The 23,185-nt window shown below is 39.2% G+C and overlaps 1 protein-coding gene across 2 annotated transcripts in view; it reads left to right on the top strand.

Annotated features, from left to right (window-relative positions):
- Positions 1–7,833: 7,833 nt before the first annotated feature.
- The window catches only part of LOC140152841 (BBSome complex member BBS1-like), a 74,258-nt gene continuing 58,906 nt past the window's right edge, over positions 7,834–23,185 (top strand). Inside the window, exon 1 of one of the 2 annotated variants that reach the window (XM_072175363.1) lies at positions 7,834–7,948. In XM_072175363.1, the coding sequence (XP_072031464.1) occupies positions 7,887–7,948 (62 nt within the window). In that variant the 5' untranslated portion in view covers positions 7,834–7,886. Of the gene's footprint in view, positions 7,949–22,126; positions 22,853–23,185 lie in introns of those variants that run through there. The other variant, XM_072175362.1, reaches the window with a different exon arrangement.

Genomic DNA, 23,185 nt, shown 5'->3' with positions numbered 1-23,185 from the left:
CTGGGAAGTAGTAAAACTTCCGCACCCTACTACCACACGGTGTCTTGACCCCGTGCGTCGCCGTTCCTTCTGACGTAGCATTATGCTACACGACGGCAATTCTGCAGACGCATTTATCGTGAAAATGGCGTCTGCTGCAGTTATTTTGCTGAGATTACCGATGAATAATTAAACGCGAATTTGACATATTATGAAACAAAATGCTATTTATGGAATGTTAAAAAGAAAATTAGAATAATATAAGTCAAAATGTAAATTGATTGAACAGAAATCTTACAATAAAATCAGGTAAGCAAAATATTAAGCTCATTTGCCATGCTGGCCGGCACGTTGACTGGTGTGTGTGTGTTGACTTTTGTTTACGATTTTACCGTGATAGTGAAAATATTTATGAGGTATAGTAAAACAAATACAACATGTTTTGAGGGGAAGTAGTCAAAACTACTGGTCCCTCGGTGTTGGATGATTTGACTTCTTCCCTCCGCTGACGCGTCGGGAAGTAGTCAAAATCATCCAACAACTCGGGATCAGTAGTTTTGACTACTTCCCCTCAAAACATGTTGTATTTGTATAATATGGAGAGATCAAACAGGTTGTTAATTATTGTCAAATTTAATATTTGGCAACATTTATAATGAAAACAATTAACACTGAAGACACCCTATGGAACCTGCTACAACTTGAGAACAAGTCCTCAAACGTTTGAAATTTGTAGTTACTACAACTGACCCAGGGGCCACTTATATGCTTTTATGTGTTGTCATCATCAAGCAGGCCCTCAAATTTCACACCCTAAACACGGATCTCGAGCATATGAAAATACCAACCCTAATCACAGACAGTGGCGGCGCCAGGAAATTTTTTTCGGGGGGGCATTAGGGGGGCAAAGTGAATTTCAGGGGGGGCAAAATCAACAAAGTTTGCGCAAAATTACCGTAAAAAGTGGAAATTTTCGTAATTTTGGGTTTTTCTGGGGGCAACAGGGGGCAAGAGTTCTGACTGGGGGGGCATTTGCCCCCCCATGCCCCCCCGTGGCGCCGCCACTGATCACAGACCTTCTTGTAAAAAAGGCCCGGGGGGGCCACCAGGGTCTCAGCTAGCCACCCGCCTGGCCGTCATTCTAGACGGGAGTTTGCTCCTGGGACGGGCAAAATTAATGCCTTTGACAGATGATTTATTATAAAGTGTATGTTTTGAGAAGCTAATTGACCTTTTAGTAGACCCAATTTATAGGACAAGGCCATATCAGCACATATTTAAACTCTTTGAACCCCCAATGGGCTATAGAAGTCTGGTAAATGTTTTGAAGGTCAAATTAGGACAGGCAATTTTATTCAAATGACGGGCAACCCTCAATTTCTAGCTAAGACCCTGGGGGCCACTCATGTATAAAAGTTGTAAGCATCCGCGTGAATTGACTTTCAAAAATGACCCTAAGCTAGGATGTTGAAAATTTGTCAAACCAACCCTAAACAAGGATTTTACTCAAATAAAAATACCCTAAGTGAGGAATTTGTTTGAAATTTACCCCTAAACAAGGACAGGAAATATAAAAACACCATAAGTGAGGAATTGGTTTGAAATTTGCCCCTATTCATTGGGCGAGTCGGTAGAGTGCCATTGAGTGACAGTGATGATATCGGTAAGCTTAAAATTGGTGCTGTTGAAGTAGGCTCCGATTTAAAAAAAATCTGATTAGTAAAATTGCTCAGAAACCACTCTTTTGTGCTGAATAACTTGATAAATATGTCATTTAAAAAACTACCCTAACAAGGATCGTCCTTAAAAAAAACACCCCTTCTTTTAGTAAAATGAGTGTTTTGAGACCCTAATCGCAGATCCGCACGGATCCTCGTTTTGCTTTTCAAAACAACCCTAAATCTGTGTTTTCTTTCACGCGGATGCTTACAACTTTCAGTGATCCCCGGGAAAAAGGGAGGCTTTTCACTGACCAATTTGTTTAAGCACCCTTTTCACCGACCACCATAAGGCCATGGGAATTAAAGTAGTAGATTTGCGTCCACCGCCCGCATGCTCCAAAACCTACCGCATATTTTTTCATTATTTGCAAAAAATTTCATTATTTACCAGAAACAAAAAAAATTGCTTTTAAACATAAAATCAGCAAGTTTGAAGTTGGTAAAACAGTCGTAAAAACCGTGAAAATGAGTCTGCAATGATGTTGTTCACCCGTGTTGGCTGTTTACCGCGAGTCCCGGGCGTGTAGTTCAGTACAACAAGCATGACAGGCCAGGCAACGCCGGTAGCCAGCAGCCATCTTGGAAAAAAAAACCCACATGAATATGCTATTATGCCTGTTAAGGTCATAATTTCATTCATAAAAACATGCCTGATCAATCCCAACCACTCCGAGCTACCGATTAAGACCATGTGAATGTGACGTGATTGGGTTCATGAATATTTAATGAGCAGCGTGATGTACTGCCTCAAACGGTAAAAAAGATGACGGGATCACCAAAATTCCGATGCTATGCACTTTGCATGCTTTGTGGTGCCTGGCGTGCTAACCGGCTCGTTTACTTTTAACTTTGTACAGCGTGAATGGGGGTATAGTTCGTTTGTGCCTAATTTTAGAATAGAAATAATGAATAATGAATTTAATGAAAAAAAGCCACGTGGGATTTCAAAAAGTTCTGGACGCAAATCTACTACGGTACTTCAATTCCCATGGCCTAAAAGGTACCCTTTTCACTGACCAGAAATGCCAGAAAAATTGGTCATTAAACCGGCCCTTCATGTCCTCCAAATCCATACCCTCAATCGCCTACCTCCGTGAAATCCATACCCTAAACGCTGACCTGTGTTGAAATGTATACCCTTTTTACCAAAATAGCATGAAATAGCTACCCTATTTGCGGTCCACGCGGACCGCGACTATGCGTGAAAAAAGTACCCTTTCCCGTGGATTTCTGCTCGGTGATGACAACACATTATGTATTGAGTGCCCCCCCCCCCCGGGTTTATTATCATGGATGGTTACTTACTATATATGCTTTGTTCTGGTTCTGGTTCTGGTTGAGTCGGCATTGCCAGACATGCTGTACTTCACCAACTTTGGTCAAAGGTCTATGCGCAAATTAAGGCGCCGCGTTGCGAAAAGAGCTAATGAAGGTTCTTGAATATTTCCCCGCTGGTTGCTGTCACTGTCGTCTCGTCGAGGTCATTCCAGTCGGTCGTCGTCCTGTGGAAGTAACTGTATTTGTGAACATCCTTTTTGATCAGTTCCTTTTGAGTTTCTTGCTATTTCCTCTTGTCATCAATCCCGCTGTTCCGACATGATGAACATAGTCTTCCGCTCTGATTTAAGGGTGTGAGTGAGTCCCGGAATTCGAGTCCCGCCGAGAATCCTGTTACCCGGCAGGAAATTCCCGACCGGTACCAAATTAAAAAGTTTTTTAAAGTGTTTTTTCGGTTTTGTAGTGTCTCTGGACCTAGACCTAAATGCTAGGATCATTCATGGTTGACCTAAAAATAAAAAATTTAATATAAAAATTTGCACGATGTTGGTGTTTTTAATAAGAAAATTGATATTTTGTGATAAATGGGGGACGTTTTACTTCCTGGAACCCTAAACCAGGCATCCTCTACCATCAAAAAATATAATTTTTTTTTGCAATTTTTTTTTTTTGCAATTTGGTACCAGTTACCCACCTGAAAAAGCGCCGGTACCCGGGCACAAAATTACCTGAAAATCACACCCCTACTCTGATTCCAACTTCCCCATTCATGATCCTATACATGAGCTGGAGTCTGGCGTCTCTTCTTCTGTCTTGTAACGCTTCCCATTCCAGCTCTCTGATCATTTCTGTGACACTGCTGAGTTGCTTGTAGGCATTCATACAGAATCTTGCTGCCTTTCTCTACACCGCCTCGATGGCGCGATGTCCTTCTTTTTGTACGGGTCCCATGAGCATCTAGCGTATTCCAGGGTTGGTCTTACCGGCGTTCTATAAGCTGTCTATGTCATTTCTCTGCGATATACCATCTGGGCCAGGGGCCTTGTTTGGTTTCAGGTTGTTAATCTGCTTAAGCACACCTTCTTCACCAATCCGGAGATCTGGAATATCAGGGATGCTACTTCTTGCCAGTGATGGTATTCGACTTGTATCTTCTTTGGTGAATACACCTGCAAACTGGTTACTAAGGGCTTCAGCCTTACCAAGATCATCACTGATTACTCTATTGTTGACTTTCAGATCGGCTACTCCTGTATCTTCCTGGCGGATCTTCTTTATAAAGGACCAAAAGGCCTTTGGATTTTCCTCCATAGAAATTGTGAGCTTACCCACCACAAACTCTCTTTTGGCATGGTTTAGCTCTCTTTTGACAGTTCTACAGAACTCTTTGTAATCTTCCTAGTCTTTCTGATCACCAGTTCTTTTGGCTTTACTGTACATTCTACCCTTCTTCTTGCACATTCTTCTGTGTGTTCTAGTGAACCAAGGAAGATTTCTTCTGTTGGATGACATTTTAGTTGGAACGTTCTCATCCATCACCTGCTTGATCATTGCTATCAAACATGTCCCATTTTTCTTGGACAGTGAGGTTGACTTCATTTTTGAAGGAGTCACCAAAGATCTTCATGTCTTGCTTTATCTTCTCCACATCAGCCGTGTGCTTCAGGTAGATCTTGTAAGGAGGTTTCTTCTTTACTTGAGCAATACAATTTAGCACTGATAGCACAACCTCTTGATCACTTAAACCTGGTATGACTTCCACATTCTTGATTAAGGAAGAGTTGTTGGTGAGAACCAAATCAAGTATGCTGATGAGTCTGTGGTTGTCAACCACCTGGTCCAAACCATGCTCTTGCACAGTCTGTAGCAGCCTCTCTGCAGTTATTTTGGATGCAGGATGATTTACTATCACTTTCTTGTTTACCCAGTCTATGTTTGTTTGATTTAAGTCACCCTGAATGAATGACTAGATATAAGTCACCCTGAATGACCCTGAATGGTTGATTTAAGTCACCCTGAATGAACCTACCTTGTGGCAGATTATTCCAGTCTTTAATTGTCTGTGGAAAGAAGGAAAACTTGTGGCAGTCTTTGTTGGATGTCTTCTGCTTGTAAGCTTTGGTGTGGTTATGTCTGGATAGGCGTGTGACCGGTTGTAAGAATTTTCCTGCCGGTATGGCAGCCTGACCATGGTGAATTTTATGAAACATGGACAGCCGGGCTGCTTTCCGTCTGTTTTCTAGTGTGTCCCAATGAAGGGCATCCAACATTGCTGTTACGCTGCCTGTGCATCGAAAATCGTTGCATACAAATCTTACTGTGAGCTGTTCTTTGAATCCTCTCAAGCTGATCTTTCAAATCTTGTTTGTGGGGATCCTAGATGGTAGAAGAGTATTCCAAGTGGGGCCGTACTAGAGTCTGGTAAGCTGAAGCTTTCAGGTCTTTTGGACAAGAACACAGGTTACGCCTGATAAATCCCAGGGCCCTATTGGCCTTAGCCACTTTGGATTGGATATGATTCCCCCACTTGAGATCAAATGTTATTTCGACACCAAGATATGAGTGAGATGTTGCATTTTGTAAGATTTTGTTTCCTAATGTACATTGATGTTGTTTAGGGTTGTTTGCATGTGTGAGCCTAAGAACGAAGCACTTGTCGGCATTACAACTCATCTACCATGTATCCTGCCACGTGGACAATGTGTTCAAGTCATCTATCAGTTGTTACGCATCCTCCTGTTTCTTTATGTTGTTATACATCACACAATCATCCGCGAACAAGCGCACGGTGGACTTAATGTTGTTCGGCAGGTCATTTAGAAAGAAGAAACAGCAGCAGTCCTAAGACCATGCCCTAGGGCACTCCTGATCTAACCGGTACACAGGTGGACATGTCTCCATCAACAACGACTCTCTGACTCCTTTTTGTCAGGAAATTTGAGATCCAGTTCAAGGTATTGCCTGTGATACCATAATTAATTATTTATTGATCTTATATCATAAAAGGCGCTGGAGGGGTACACAGTCGAATGCCTTAGAGAAGTCCATAATCACTAGGTCAACTTGGGATCGCTTATCTAAGGATCCTGCAAGATCATCAACTGTCTGGATCAACTGGGTTTCGCAGGAGTGTTGTTGTCGGAACCTGTGCTGCTTTTCCGTTAAAATGTTATAACGTTCCGAGTGTTTCATGATATTACTGTGCACAATATGTTCTAGAGTTTTACAGCATATCGATGTAAGAGATACTGGACGATAATTACTTGCAACAGATCTGTCACCCTTTTTGTAGACGGGGAAATATTGGGTGGAACCTCGATAGTCCGACGGTTCTTTATTCCGACAGTTCTTTATTACGAAGGTTCTTTATTCCGACGGTTCTTTATTTTGAAGATTCTTTAATCCGAATTTTAAAAAAGGTTCCCCAGTCCGAATATAAAAGAGGTTCTTTAATCCGAATTTTACAAACGGTTCTCTAGTCCGAATATGAAAATAGGCTCTATAGTCCGAATTTTAAAAAGATTTGGAATATAGAACCCTAGAGAGTCGTTTTTAAAATTTGGACTATAGAACCTTCTAAATAAAGAACTGTCGGAATAAAGAACCGTCGGACTATGAACTACTGTGAGTAACGCGAAAGTGAATCCAAAAATGCCAACGCACTCATGATTGGTTAGCATTGTATCCAAGGTCGTGCGTTTGCGTTGTAGTTTGAAATACGCGATATACGATCGCGGTTGGATCAAGTGCAGCTGTTGAAAGCTGCGTTCATTCAATTGGAATTCTTACTATAAATACCTTCAGAAGACATAGCATTAGGTGGTTAATAAAAAATATTAATGTGCATGAAAAATCTGCAAGTCAGAAGAAAATTATTTCGGAAAACATCTTGTAGGCCTATATTAAATAATAATTTTTTAATGTGCATGCATCATCGAAAGTCGAGAAAAAAAGCGATGTAGGCAACCACTTTAACAGACCAAGAAAGTGGTCAAATGATATCAGTAATTCAGTCGGTAGTCAAATCTTGCAGCTGATGTTTATCTTTTTAAGACGCAACATTTTATTATTTTGGTCAAAATTCTGGAATTCCGTATTTTTTGGGGGGTGACCGTACTACCGTATTTTTCACGTTTTACCGTACAAAATACGGTGAAACCGTACTAATTGGCATGTCTGCATATTGAATTCCAAGCAAATTTATATATTTTCCAACCATAATTAACCTATCTTTACCCATTAATTAACCGCTGTTTATAATTAACCGGTTAATTAAGAACACTGGCGAGAAGCGTTTAATCGCAATCGCTCGGCGATTGAGTATAAATTCAGCTTTACGCATTGCACGCAGTACATTCATTTTAGCTAAATTTAGTACAGAGTATGTCCATGAATTAATCCAGTATATGTCATGAAAACACATGTACATTTTAAAGCCCCATTAATTTTAAGCTTACCTTTCCATAAGCATATTGAGTTTTTATGCCCTTGTCTGCGGCTTCATCTCTCCATTCTGTCAACCATTGGACAAATAAAGGGTTTGGGCAGGTGTCAAGTTTCTTTTTATGCGTTTGACTTTTGGGGCAGAAGCCATAATTTCTTGGCAATAACTTCAGCTGATCTGATCTGAATGAACGAAAACGGCGCTCGCCCTTTCAATCTGAATTTATACTATATCGCTGAGCGATAAGCGATTAGTTTTTAGCCAATGAGGTAGCGCAATTTTTGTTTTTTTTTGAAAAGCTCGCTGGCTCAACGTTCAAATTACCATTCGCTCATCGCTGCTAGCGATGGCATATGAATATAGTTTACTTAAGCCGACTGCATGATGGGATATTATTTATCATCTGGAGATTTTTTACTGAAGGAGTGTGGTCTCAGAAAGAAAGCTTTGCTTTATCTTAGAAAATGAGCGCAGATATGGATAACAATCCTACAGTAGCTCGCGACTCATCTCAAGAAGATCTGAGGTAAGATGAGAATAAAATTTAATGTCATGTTGTGCTTTAAAAATGAAAATAATCGGTGGTTGGCAACGTAAACAAAATTGGTTCCAAATTCGGCAGTTTAATAATTATGTAGGTAACCCAGGCAAACCTTAGTTAACACATTTGCTGGTCAGCCAAATTCGCCGACAATGTCAATGCATTTTTACATAGAAATTTAAAACTTGTGCCCGAAGAAAGAAACCTACATAAATATGTTTTCTATACTTCACTTGACCCAAATATATAATTTTTTATGGTGATAAGTCACCCGCACATGGAATTTCAGAGGGATTTTGATAGCAGTTCCATTAAAAAAGCTGCTATCGCCATGAGACTAAGATCTAGAAACACCCCGAAATGCCGTTTTGGGGAATTTTGCTAGATGAATCTTTTTGATGAAAGTCAGGCTTTGACAAGATGTAACTTTGCTACGGAAAAGTGCTATGAAAAAAAAGGTTTTCAGTTTTGGCTTTGTTTACTCAAGGGCTTTAATTTGATATATAAAATGATGCAGTTTGATGGCAAATTTGAATTCACCTAGGATACCTAAATTATGGTTCTTGAGATACTGCACAACACGGATCGGTTGATATTCGCATGCTGGAGCTGGATGGATCTGGTACAATATTCCCAACGCTCTTAAAGAGCCAAGCGAGAAGTATGATGTGCGAAAGGGTATCTTGTCCTTTTGCTGCTTCCGTATGTGCTATTGCTGCTTCAGTGACGTGACAGTGCTTCTTTAAAATCTTTTGTTTATTACCCAGGGCAGTTCAATAATTGAAACACACGGCTCCGACCGGGAGTTCCAACAGGTGCTGTGTATGTGTTGTATGTGTTTAATGTGCATTCACATACACATTTAACCGGACTTAGCCGTCAGTACTGAAGAAATTGTTGCTCCAAAAATGATTGCAAATTACACATTTGTAATTATTTTTCACCACAAAATATGATATGAAAACACTGGTGAGCAATGTATGAATTTACTATACCTCATAAATATTTATTAGGTAATCCAGACATCTTATTGGTTAATAACGCCAGCGTCCGAGTACGGTATTTTGACTACTTCCCGCGCCTGTGCAATTACGCGCGCACGCTGGGAAGTAGTAAAAAACTTCCGCACCCTACTACCACACGGTATCTCGACCCCGCGCGTCGCCTTTCCTTCAGACGTAGCATTATGCTGCACAACGGCAATTCTGCAGACGCATTTATCGTGAAAATGGCGTCTGCTGCAGTTATTTTGCTGAGATTACCGATGGATAATTACACGCGAATTTGACATTTTATGAAACAAAATGCTATTTATGGAATGTTAAAAAGAAAATTAGAATAATATAAGTCAAAATGTAAATTGATTGAACCGAAATCTTACAATAAAATCAGGTAAGCAAAATATTAAGCTCATTTGCCATGCTGGCCGGCACGTTGACTGGTGTGTGTGTGTTGACTTTTGTTTACGATTTTACCGTGATAGTGAAAATATTTATGAGGTATAGTAAAACAAATACAACATGTTTTATTTCGGGAAAGTAGTCAAAACTACTGGTCCCTCGGTGTTGGATGATTTGACTACTTCCCTCCGCTGACGCGTCGGGAAGTAGTCAAAATCATCCAACACCTCGGGACCAGTAGTTTTGACTACTTTCCCTCAAAACATGTTGTATTTGTATAATATGGAGAGATCAAACAGGTTGTTAATTATTGTCAAATTTAATATTTTGCGACATTTCTAATGAAAACAATTAACACTGAAGACACCCTATGGAACCTGCTACAACTTGAGAACAAGTCCTCAAACGTTTGAAATTTGTAGTTACTACAACTGACCCAGGGGCCACTTATATGCTTTTATGTGTTGTCATCATCAAGCAGGCCCTCACACCCTAAACACGGATCTCGAGCATATGAAAATACCAACCCTAATCACAGACCTTCTTGTAAAAAAGGCCCGGGGGGGCCACTCATGTATAAAAGTTGTAAGCATCCGCGTGAATTGACTTTCAAAAATGACCCTAAGCTAGGATGTTGAAAATTTGTCAAACCAACCCTAAACAAGGATTTTACTCAAATAAAAATACCCTAAGTGAGGAATTTGTTTGAAATTTACCCCTAAACAAGGACAGGAAATATAAAAACACCATAAGTGAGGAATTGGTTTGAAATTTGCCCCTATTCATTGGGCGAGTCGGTAGAGTGCCATTGAGTGACAGTGATGATATCGGTAAGCTTAAAATTGGTGCTGTTGAAGTAGGCTCCGATTAAAAAAAAATCTGATTAGTAAAATTGCTCAGAAACCACTCTTTTGTGCTGAATAACTTGATAAATATGTCATTTAAAAACTACCCTAACAAGGATCGTCCTTAAAAAAAACACCCCTTCTTTTAGTAAAATGAGTGTTTTGAGACCCTAATCGCAGATCCGCACGGATCCTCGTTTTGCTTTTCAAAACAACCCTAAATCTGTGTTTTCTTTCACGCGGATGCTTACAACTTTCAGTGATCCCCCCGGGAAAAAAGGGAGGCTTTTCACTGACCAATATTGTTTAAGCACCCTTTTCACCGACCACCATAAGGCCATGGGAATTAAAGTAGTAGATTTGCGTCCACCGCCCGCATGCTCCAAAACCTACCGCATATTTTTTCATTATTTGCAAAAAATTTCATTATTTACCAGAAACAAGAAAAAATGGCTTTTAAACATAAAATCAGCAAGTTTGAAGTTGGTAAAACAGTCGTAAAAACCGTGAAAATGAGTCTGCAATGATGTTGTTCACCCGTGTTGGCTGTTTACCGCGAGTCCCGGGCGTGTAGTTCAGTACAACAAGCATGACAGGCCAGGCAACGCCGGTAGCCAGCAGCCATCTTGGAAAAAAAACCCCACATGAATATGCTATTATGCCTGTTAAGGTCATAATTTCATTCATAAAAACATGCCTGATCAATCCCAACCACTCCGAGCTACCGATTAAGACCATGTGAATGTGATGTGATTGGGTTCATGAATATTTAATGAGCAGCGTGATGTACTGCCTCAAACGGTAAAAAAGATGACGGGATCACCAAAATTCCGATGCTATGCACTTTGCATGCTTTGTGGTGCCTGGCGTGCTAACCGGCTCGTTTACTTTTAACTTTGTACAGCGTGAATGGGGGTATAGTTCGTTTGTGCCTAATTTTAGAATAGAAATAATGAATAATGAATTTAATGAAAAAAAGCCACGTGGGATTTCAAAAAGTTCTGGACGCAAATCTACTACGGTACTTCAATTCCCATGGCCTAAAAGGTACCCTTTTCACTGACCAGAAATGCCAGAAAAATTGGTCATTAAACCGGCCCTTCATGTCCTCCAAATCCATACCCTCAATCGCCTACCTCCGTGAAATCCATACCCTAAACGCTGACCTGTGTTGAAATGTATACCCTTTTTACCAAAATAGCATGAAATAGCTACCCTATTTGCGGTCCACGCGGACCGCGACTATGCGGGGAAAAAGTACCCTTTCCCGTGGATTTCTGCTCGGTGATGACAACACATTATGTATTGAGTGCCCCCGGGTTTATTATCATGGATGGTTACTTACTATATGCTTTGTTCTGGTTCTGGTTCTGGTTGAGTCGGCATTGCCAGACATGCTGTACTTCACCAACTTTGGTCAAAGGTCTATGCGCAAATTAAGGCGCCGCGTTGCGAAAAGAGCTAATGAAGGTTCTTGAATATTTCCCCGCTGGTTGCTGTCACTGTCGTCTCGTCGAGGTCATTCCAGTCGGTCGTCGTCCTGTGGAAGTAACTGTATTTGTGAACATCCTTTTTGATCAGTTCCTTTTGAGTTTCTTGCTATTTCCTCTTGTCATCAATCCCGCTGTTCCGACATGATGAACATAGTCTTCCGCTCTGATTTAAGGGTGTGAGTGAGTCCCGGGAATTCGAGTCCCGCCCGAGAATCCTGTTACCCGGGCAGGAAATTCCCGACCCGGGTACCCGAAATTAAAAAAGTTTTTTTAAAGTGTTTTTTTCGGTTTTGTAGTGTCTCTGGACCTAGACCTAAATGCTAGGATCATTCATGGTTGACCTAAAAATAAAAAAATTTAATATAAAAATTTGCACGATGTTGGTGTTTTTAATAAGAAAATTGATATTTTGTGATAAATGGGGGACGTTTTACTTCCTGGAACCCTAAACCAGGCATCCTCTACCATCAAAAAATATAATTTTTTTTTGCAATTTTTTTTTTTTTTGCAATTTCGGGTACCCGGTTACCCACCTGAAAAACGCGCCGGGTACCCGGGCACAAAATTACCTGAAAATCACACCCCTACTCTGATTCCAACTTCCCCATTCATGATCCTATACATGAGCTGGAGTCTGGCGTCTCTTCTTCTGTCTTGTAACGCTTCCCATTCCAGCTCTCTGATCATTTCTGTGACACTGCTGAGTTGCTTGTAGGCATTCATACAGAATCTTGCTGCCTTTCTCTACACCGCCTCGATGGCCGCGATGTCCTTCTTTTTGTACGGGTCCCATGAGCATCTAGCGTATTCCAGGGTTGGTCTTACCGGCGTTCTATAAGCTGTCTATGTCATTTCTCTGCGATATACCATCTGGGCCAGGGGCCTTGTTTGGTTTCAGGTTGTTAATCTGCTTAAGCACACCTTCTTCACCAATCCGGAGATCTGGAATATCAGGGATGCTACTTCTTGCCAGTGATGGTATTCGACTTGTATCTTCTTTGGTGAATACACCTGCAAACTGGTTACTAAGGGCTTCAGCCTTACCAAGATCATCACTGATTACTCTATTGTTGACTTTCAGATCGGCTACTCCTGTATCTTCCTGGCGGATCTTCTTTATAAAGGACCAAAAGGCCTTTGGATTTTCCTCCATAGAAATTGTGAGCTTACCCACCACAAACTCTCTTTTGGCATGGTTTAGCTCTCTTTTGACAGTTCTACAGAACTCTTTGTAATCTTCCTAGTCTTTCTGATCACCAGTTCTTTTGGCTTTACTGTACATTCTACCCTTCTTCTTGCACATTCTTCTGTGTGTTCTAGTGAACCAAGGAAGATTTCTTCTGTTGGATGACATTTTAGTTGGAACGTTCTCATCCATCACCTGCTTGATCATTGCTATCAAACATGTCCCATTTTTCTTGGACAGTGAGGTTGACTTCATTTTTGAAGGAGTCACCAAAGATCTTCATGTCTTGCTTTATCTTCTCCACGTCAGCCTTGTGCTTCAGGTAGATCTTGTAAGGAGGTTTCTTCTTTACTTGAGCAATACAATTTAGCACTGATAGCACAACCTCTTGATCACTTAAACCTGGTATGACTTCCACATTCTTGATGAAGGAAGAGTTGTTGGTGAGAACCAAATCAAGTATGCTGATGAGTCTGTGGTTGTCAACCACCTGGTCCAAACCATGCTCTTGCACAGTCTGTAGCAGCCTCTCTGCAGTTATTTTGGATGCAGGATGATTTACTATCACTTTCTTGTTTACCCAGTCTATGTTTGTTTGATTTAAGTCACCCTGAATGAATGACTAGATATAAGTCACCCTGAATGACCCTGAATGGTTGATTTAAGTCACCCTGAATGAACCTACCTTGTGGCAGATTATTCCAGTCTTTAATTGTCTGTGGAAAGAAGGAAAACTTGTGGCAGTCTTTGTTGGATGTCTTCTGCTTGTAAGCTTTGGTGTGGTTATGTCTGGATAGGCGTGTGACCGGTTGTAAGAATTTTCCTGCCGGTATGGCAGCCTGACCATGGTGAATTTTATGAAACATGGACAGCCGGGCTGCTTTCCGTCTGTTTTCTAGTGTGTCCCAATGAAGGGCATCCAACATTGCTGTTACGCTGCCTGTGCATCGAAAATCGTTGCATACAAATCTTACTGTGAGCTGTTCTTTGAATCCTCTCAAGCTGATCTTTCAAATCTTGTTTGTGGGGATCCTAGATGGTAGAAGAGTATTCCAAGTGGGGCCGTGACTAGAGTCTGGTAAGCTGAAGCTTTCAGGTCTTTTGGACAAGAACACAGGTTACGCCTGATAAATCCCAGGGCCCTATTGGCCTTAGCCACTTTGGATTGGATATGATTCCCCCACTTGAGATCAAATGTTATTTCGACACCAAGATATGAGTGAGATGTTGCATTTTGTAAGATTTTGTTTCCTAATGTACATTGATGTTGTTTAGGTTGTTTGCATGTGTGAGCCTAAGAACGAAGCACTTGTCGGCATTACAACTCATCTACCATGTATCCTGCCACGTGGACAATGTGTTCAAGTCATCTTTCAGTTGTTACGCATCCTCCTGTTTCTTTATGTTGTTATACATCACACAATCATCCGCGAACAAGCGCACGGTGGACTTAATGTTGTTCGGCAGGTCATTTAGAAAGAAGAAACAGCAGCAGTCCTAAGACCATGCCCTAGGGCACTCCTGATCTAACCGGTACACAGGTGGACATGTCTCCATCAACAACGACTCTCTGACTCCTTTTTGTCAGGAAATTTGAGATCCAGTTCAAGGTATTGCCTGTGATACCATAATTAATTATTTATTGATCTTATATCATAAAAGGCGCTGGAGGGGTACACAGTCGAATGCCTTAGAGAAGTCCATAATCACTAGGTCAACTTGGGATCGCTTATCTAAGGATCCTGCAAGATCATCAACTGTCTGGATCAACTGGGTTTCGCAGGAGTGTTGTTGTCGGAACCTGTGCTGCTTTTCCGTTAAAATGTTATAACGTTCCAAGTGTTTCATGATATTACTGTGCACAATATGTTCTAGAGTTTTACAGCATATCGATGTAAGAGATACTGGACGATAATTACTTGCAACAGATCTGTCACCCTTTTTGTAGACGGGGAAATATTGGGTGGAACCTCGATAGTCCGACGGTTCTTTATTCCGACAGTTCTTTATTACGAAGGTTCTTTATTCCGACGGTTCTTTATTTTGAAGATTCTTTAATCCGAATTTTAAAAAAGGTTCCCCAGTCCGAATATAAATAGAGGTTCTTTAATCCGAATTTTACAAACGGTTCTCTAGTCCGAATATGAAAATAGGCTCTATAGTCCGAATTTTAAAAAAGATTTGGAATATAGAACCCTAGAGAGTCGTTTTTAAAATTTGGACTATAGAACCTTCTAAATAAAGAACTGTCGGAATAAAGAACCGTCGGACTATGAACTTTTTTTCGGACTATAGAACCTCTTTTAAAATTCGGACTAGCGAATGTTATGAACACATGTTCGGAATAAAACGAACCTTCGGACTAAAGAACCTTCGAATTGTAGAAGCGTCGGATTATAGAGCAGTCCCCAAATATTGGCGGTTCGCCGGTAATTCACCAGAGGCAAGTGATTTGGAGAAGATCAAGCAGAGCGCAGGTGCAATCTCCTCAGCAGTAAGCTTCAGTATTTTAGAGGGTATTCCATCAGGTCCTGAAGCCTTGTGCTCATTAAGTTCTTTCAGAAGCTTTTGAACTCCATCCACATTAATGTCAATTTGTTGTTGTTTCATCGGAGTTAGTTAATGGCTTCTCGTTGGTAAAAACTGACTGGAATTGGTTGTTTAGTATTTCAGCCTTTTTACTACTCGCAGTGTAGAGTAGCCCTTCACTCTTTAAGGCTGGTATCCCAGTTGAGTCTTTCTTCATCCTCTTGATAAAACTCCCAAAACTCTTTTGAAGAAGATAAGCATGTTGTCCTCACATAATTGACAACCTTGTTTCTCTCTGTCCTAATTTCCTCAGCTCTCTGAATTTCTTCCAGTCCTCTTTTCTACCACTTGATTTGGCACGGTTGAAGGCTCTTTGTTTCTGTCTAAGTCTGCGCTTGACTGAGTGATTTATCCATGGTGTATGTTGTTTGCCTGTGCTCATCCTAGTTGGAATATCAAGTCATCCATCGCTTTTGTGATGTCACTTTTAAATTTTGTCCACTTATTCATCTGCTGTCTTTGATTAGTAACTTGGTGAAGTTAATTTATCACTCATCTTTTTCATATCAGCCTTCAATCTTCATTCCATCACTATCCATTTTATTCCACTTGTAAACTTTCCTAGGTTTCTTTTTGTTGATCTTTGGTTTTGTGGAGAAGTCTAAAAACGGTATACCACCATGATCACTGATGCCAGGGACCACTATGGAGTATGGATTGATCAACTAATGTCTGGGTTGTTGTAAAGAATAAGTTGAGGATGTTATCCCCTCTTGTAGGTTCTGTCACAAGTTGTTGTAGGCAGAATTCATCAGCAATGTCAAGAAGTTGACGTGACAATCCAGGTTTGCTGCATTTCTGCTTGGTGGTATGAGAGTCCCATAGGATGTCGCCCAAGTTAAAATCTCCTCCCAGGCAGATGGTTGTTCCTTTTTTCACATCTATCTTGGATAGCGATTCTCTTAGGCATTCAAGGTAACTCTTGTCATTCCTATCCGGAACGATCTGTGGATTGACTCAGGAGTGACTTACATCCAGCAAGTTCTAATTTGACCCAGATGATTTCACATTCCGTGTCAGTTCAATCTGTTCAGTGCCGACCAGGTCGTTACGCAGAGCAACAAACACCCACGTCTTTTACCAGGGTCTCTGTCCTTACGAAAGGCAGTAAAATTGCTTGGGAAGATTTCACTGTTGGTAATACTGTTGTCAAGCCATGACTCTGTTCCAATCACTACATGCGGCTGGTGGGTATAAATGCTCTGTTGTTTGCTCTGGGTGGGATTCTAACCCGAGACCCCTTGCATGCCAAGCACTAGGTCGGCGACACTTAGCCACGGATCTTCTGCTGACCTGGCCAGCGAAAGCGTGGCTATATAACTTAGGGTGATAAGTGTTATTTTGTAGAACCTGGTACTGTGTTAGGGGGATAACAAACTGTATTTTTTTTTTGTAATTTTTTTCCCATTTTATTTTTTTCAAATTAACTGTAAATGATCCTAGCACTTATAGGATAGGTCCAGTGGTTCTCAAAAGTTAATGAAAACTTTGGAAAAAAAAAAAACGATTTACTATTTTTGTTGCAAATATCAGGTATCTGCTGCAGATAGCATAGTATACAAATATTAACTGTCTATGAGTGTAATGGTCGAAATATAATCACGAGGTGAAAGATGGATTGTTCCATTCCACGAGCCGGAACGGCGAGTGGAATGGAACAATACATCTTTCACCGAGTGATTATATTTCACCATTACAAATTTAAGACAGTTGATATTTGTTTTATATCACTCATGCATAAATTCTATTACTAAAATACTATTTAAGGTAGGAAATACATTTATTCATCAACATAACACCATGTTTTGCGGTGATATACTTCACATTTTGGGGTCCACCCCATAACTAAATCGGCGAGTCCAAGAGTCAGCAAGACGGCTTTGGCGCAGGCGCACTCACGACAAAGCACATGATGGTAAAGACTATCACACGGAGTGGGTGATGGTAAAAATGGCAAATGGTAGCAAATGGTAATCAACCAATGAACTGTCTAGAATTTATGTATGAGTGATATAATACCAAATATCAGCTATCTACTGAAGATAGTATAATAGCTAATAATTAGATTACAAATATGAGCCATCTACTGAAGATGGTACTTTTAGTATCAGCTATCTACTGAAGATAGCATAGTAAAGAAAATGAAGAGTGCAAATACCAGTGATCTACTGAAGATAACATAGCAGATAATACTAGTAATTAGAATGCAAATATTAGCTATCTACTGATGATAGCATAATATACAAATATTAAAGGTCCGTAACCGATCGACAGCATCATCCCCGATTTTTTTCATTGTTGATGAGGTTTTGGTATCACATAATAGATACTATTTTTCTCATTACTATCCTGAAATTTGACGCTCCAAGTCGATGTATTTCCGGAGAAATCATGAAACACATCGGTTTTTACAGGTTACCAGTTGTTCGCATTTTACACGACACGGGAGTTTTGGGTAGTCATAGAATGAAATCGGAATAGATTCGGAAGACTTCACCCCAGTACCAATTTGTCCGCAAAAATACATCAAATAGGACACCTAATTTCAAACTAAAGATGGCGCTATAATGATATAAAACAAAAAACAAAAATAAAGAAATACATAAGAGGCGAAATAAATAAGGAAACATGACCTATATTGTCAAGCATGATACGAGGAATATGAAAAAAATTATGAGAGCACCTCCCCCCATTAAAAAATTAGTTAAAAAATAAAACAAAGAAAAATCATAAATATGTGAAAATATGTATCATATAGCTAAAAATAAAGAAATAATTAAGCGAAGTAAATACAGCATGGGCTATCTTGTCAAGAATGATAATGAGCGCAGTGATATGTAATGTTTTCTAAGTATGAATAGAGGGTATAAAAGTGTACAGGGGCGAGCCGGTTTTCAGTGCCAATGCGAACACTTCCTGTTTCCACCGGGACATGCGCTCGGCCGTTGTTTCGGGATGCCTGACCAGAATGCAATTCACGCGTACCAGTGTATTGGCTTGCTAATATGCTAATTATTCACATTTATGATGAAATTGTTTCCGTTTTCTCACATAGATGGATAAAGGGGACAATATTTGACATTGTATGTAAGTTTGAAGAGAATCCATATCCTAAACCGATAGGGTTACCCCCCTTTAACTGTCTATGAGTGTGATGGTCGAAATATAATCACGAGGTGAAAGATGGATTGTTCCATTCCACGAGCCGGAGCAGCGTGTGGAATGGAACAATACATCTTTCACCGAGTAATTATATTTCGACCATTACACAAATTTAAGACAGTTAAGGGTACACAAGGTATTGTTGGTCGAATCAGCCAAAAAAAAAAAAATCGATTTTCATTATCTGAATCAATATATTATTGAAAAATTACACTTTGGTGTTTTGCAAAAGTTCATTCTACAAATCATATACTTTGAAAACTTGCTTAATTTATTGTTGTTAATGAGTTAAGTACATTTTACAAAAGTGTTGTTGTTTCAGCCCTCTTTACAACATAACTCAAGAACCACAGGACCTACAAAAGTATATCTGTGATATTTGAATTCTTCTACATCGTTTGCAACGCTCACTACCATTACGCAAGATGCTGTGAACCACATTGTGCTATCTTCAGTACTAAATCGGCGAGTCTACGAGTCAGCGCACAGCTTGGCGCAGGCGCACTACGGCCCAGCACTATGATGGTAAAAACTATCACACGGAGAGGCTGATGTTAAAAATGATAAATGGTAATCAACCAATGAACTGTCTAGAATTTATGTATGAGTGATATAATACTTAATAATTAGATTACAAATATGAGCCAAGTACTGAAGATGGTTCTTTAGTGCAAGTATCAGCTATCTACTGAAAATGAAGAGTGCAAATACCAGTGATCTACTGAAGGTAACATAACAGATAATAATTAGAATGTACATATTAGCTATCTACTGAAGATAACATACTATTTAATAATTAGATTACAAATATGAGCCATCTACTGAAGATAGCATGCCACTTTAGTGCAAGTATCAGCTATCTACTAAAGATAGCATAGTAAAGAAAATGAAGAGTGCAAATACCAGCCATCTACTGAAGATAACATAGCAGATAATAATTAGAATGCACATACAGGGTGTCCCAGAATGATTTATACCGTGTTTGAACAAAATATCAAAAATATATAGTCAACAGTATATCTAATCTTAATAAGTGCAATACAATGCCACACATATCTCCTACTTATTCTGTGACTTTCATGGAAATAGCTTGGTTCGTTTTGGCGTGACATTGCTATTACTGAAAATGGACGAAAACTGCATGTGTGTAATTTACAGTGCAAAGGCATCATAACACATGGATCCTTTATCACCATCGTCCAGCCGCACTGTGCAATATATGGGAGAAATCCTACATTCTTTTATAGGAAATACACCAAATTTGGCACAGATGTAGAGCTTACAATGCTAAATAATTCTTGATATGGGATTAAGTAAAACATTTCAATATGACATCAGATATTTAGGTTGAAAAACATACTTTTTATGTGATTTTTACCACAATTTAGACCAAAAAATGTCATTATTACAGAGGATATAACTTCCTCAAGGATCCTCCGCAGTATATTTTAATCTTCTTCATTACGTAGCTGTGGGCTTGCCCATATACTGTGGACATAAATACATGCTGTGACACTAAGGACGAACCTTCTCTATACTTTTATGAAAAATCCATCTCTGCCGACATTTCAAATGATGAAACTCACACACCGCAATAATTGTCTTCAAAACTGCCGCCAAAGAAAGAATAGTTTAAGGTCACGCAAGCGTAGCAAATTCTTTATTCCATACAAGGATTGCTTCTTAAGATCATAAATAAACGATAGCTATCGACTATTTAGTAGCAGTAAGAACAGGACACAGCAAATGTACTGAATAACATTTTCCAAATAACTTTGTGCTGAACGGTTAGTAATTTTACAGATTTTCAAAATAGGTTGCTTTGTCAAAACTTGGAATTCACCATTTTTACGCAATCCTCACTAACTTCTACTAGAAACGTCCAATTTTTAAAATCTAAAATATCTGAAATCTGAAAATGCAAAATGATATGACCAATAGAAATGCCGTTCATACCTAAAAAAATCCATCTTTCCCGGTATACATCATTCTGGGACACCCTGTATTAGCTATCTACTGAAGATAACATACTATTTAATAATTAGATTACAAATATGAACCATCTACTGAAGATAGCATGTCACTTGAGTGCAAGTATCAGCTATGTACTGAAGATAGCATAGTAAAGAAAATGAATATTGCAAATACCAGTGATCTACTGAAGAGAGTATAGTACCTGATAATTAGAGGGCAAACACTAACTTTCTACTGAAGATAGCATAGTAAGAAAGATAAACACTGTAAATATTAGCTGTTTGCTGCAGATCTATCATAGTACTTGATAATTTATAGAGCCAACTATCAGCTATCTACTGATATTTATAGAGATAGCATAGTACTTAATAATTCGAGTTTTGATGAGTCATCTACTGAAGATTCAAGATAGCATGGTAAAAAAATAAAGAGGGCAAATATCAGCTGTCTACTGAAGATAGCACAATACCTAATCAAATATCAGCCATCTAGAGAAGATATCATAGTACTCAGAGTGCAAATATCAGCTATCTACTGAAGATAGCACAATACCTAATCAAATATCAGCCATCTAGAGAAGATATCACAGTACTCAGAGTGCAAATATCAGCTGTCTACTGAAGATAGCACAATACCTAATCAAATATCAGCCATCTAGAGAAGATATCACAGTACTCAGAGTGCAAATATCAGCTGTCTACTGAAGATAGCACAATACCTAATCAAATATCAGCCATCTAGAGAAGATATCATAGTACTCAGAGTGCAAATATCAGCTATCTACTGAAGATAGCATAATACCTAATCAAATATCAGCCATCTAGAGAAGATATCAGAGTACTCAGAGTGCAAATATCAGCTATCTACTGAAGATGACATATATGTAGTACCTGATAATAAGATTGCAAATACTGGCTATTTACTAAACTGAAATAACAATGAAAATGAACTAACATACCCTGCAAAAACCTTGCCTTTAGGTCCTGTATTTATGACAAAATCATTGCAGGGGAATGCAATTTATGTTGTGAGCCCTCTGTTGGCATAATCTATAATATTCTTGCTGTACACCTTGGGAACATACAGTGTAGGAGATAAATAGATGTGCATAATTACATGTCATGAAATTAATCCAAAAAATCATGCATTGTAACATTTGTATAAAGCTATATTAACCTTCTATATATCCTAAATTGGCAAATCATGAAGTGAAAAGCAGGAACAAACAACACTACAAAAATAGATGCAACAGAAGTGAAAAGAATCATATTAAAACGTAAGAAGACAAATACATTAAATTTCACTCAGTCAAACATTGCATATAAGTTTTCAATGTAGCTTTCATCTAGAGTAGTTTCCATGAACGGAAAACAAATATATCTCAATAACTTTGATCATGATATTGCAATCAATATACTGCCATCCATAGACCGCAGTTGAGGTTTGAATTGCCTCTCTGTATGCAGCAGAGAGTACTGTGTTGAGTTGTCTGGCCTTGCTATGCATATAGTGAGTCGCTATCAAGTCAAAACTATGTGTGAGGGAAAGTGAGAGCTGTTCACTTTTTTGTGCTGGGGAGTATGTGAAGGATATATAACTGGCTGACTGCATAGTGTGAATGAAAGATGCTTGATGGAAATTATATGACATAGGAGAAAAATATGAATTATTGAAGTAGTAACCATATATAACTTCACAATTTCTTGGGGGAGAGAAAAGGTGAATTTCTTTTTTGCTTCTACAAGACTGATGTGGGATGTATTCTTCATACTTGGAACTCTGTTCACTTGCACTTCAAGTTTGATGTAATTTTGGAGGATTTCAATCTATATTATATGCTCACTTTGAAAGGTGGAGATAAAAAATGTAATTGGTTCAACTTTTTAGTGGATTGATGGCATCATGCAGATTGCTAGGATTTTCGTGGATTTATTTTGTGATGCAATATTGAGTATTCTTTTGTGATCAAAAGACTAGTCATGAGTGACAATTATGAGAAAGGCTCGGAGATCTTCCACTGTGTCCGAGGAAATTTGGGACACCATCTTTCAGACGGCACCAACACCTCCCTGGGAGCTTCATGACAGAGAGCTAACTCCTACAGGAACTGAACAACAGTTTCTTGATTCACTCAGAAAGTGTCAAGTTAGCAAAAAGACTCAACCCTCAGTTTCCTCTGATGCTATCACCTCATCAAGGGTGAAAGTTGGTGAAGGGTGTAACTCAGATGATGAGGATAGGTAGGAGCTGCATAGTTTGTGTTCAGTTAATTTCCATCAATGCATTAAATGATATTATTTGCATATATAATTTAAGGCAAGAGTTACTATAATAGTGGGAGGGTACTCAAGGATTTAGTATATTACACTACCCTTGTGTGACCAATTTTTTCTCATCTTTTTGAAGCCCTTTATGCTGGGCCTTTACATTAAAAAAAACTATATACCAATTTTTACACCCAAAACACGTTATTGCTCTTTAAAGCCAAAACATGCTGATCATGATTTGGATTAGGTTCAAATAAACATCTCAAGTTACATTTTGTCTGCCTAGTGCCTACTATGCTAATTGCC

Source organism: Amphiura filiformis, chromosome 5 (genome assembly GCF_039555335.1).
Source record: "Amphiura filiformis chromosome 5, Afil_fr2py, whole genome shotgun sequence".
NCBI classification, from domain to species: Eukaryota; Metazoa; Echinodermata; class Ophiuroidea; order Amphilepidida; family Amphiuridae; genus Amphiura; species Amphiura filiformis.
Note: the sequence above shows the minus strand (reverse complement) of the source record. Positions and strands in the feature narration are given on the sequence as shown.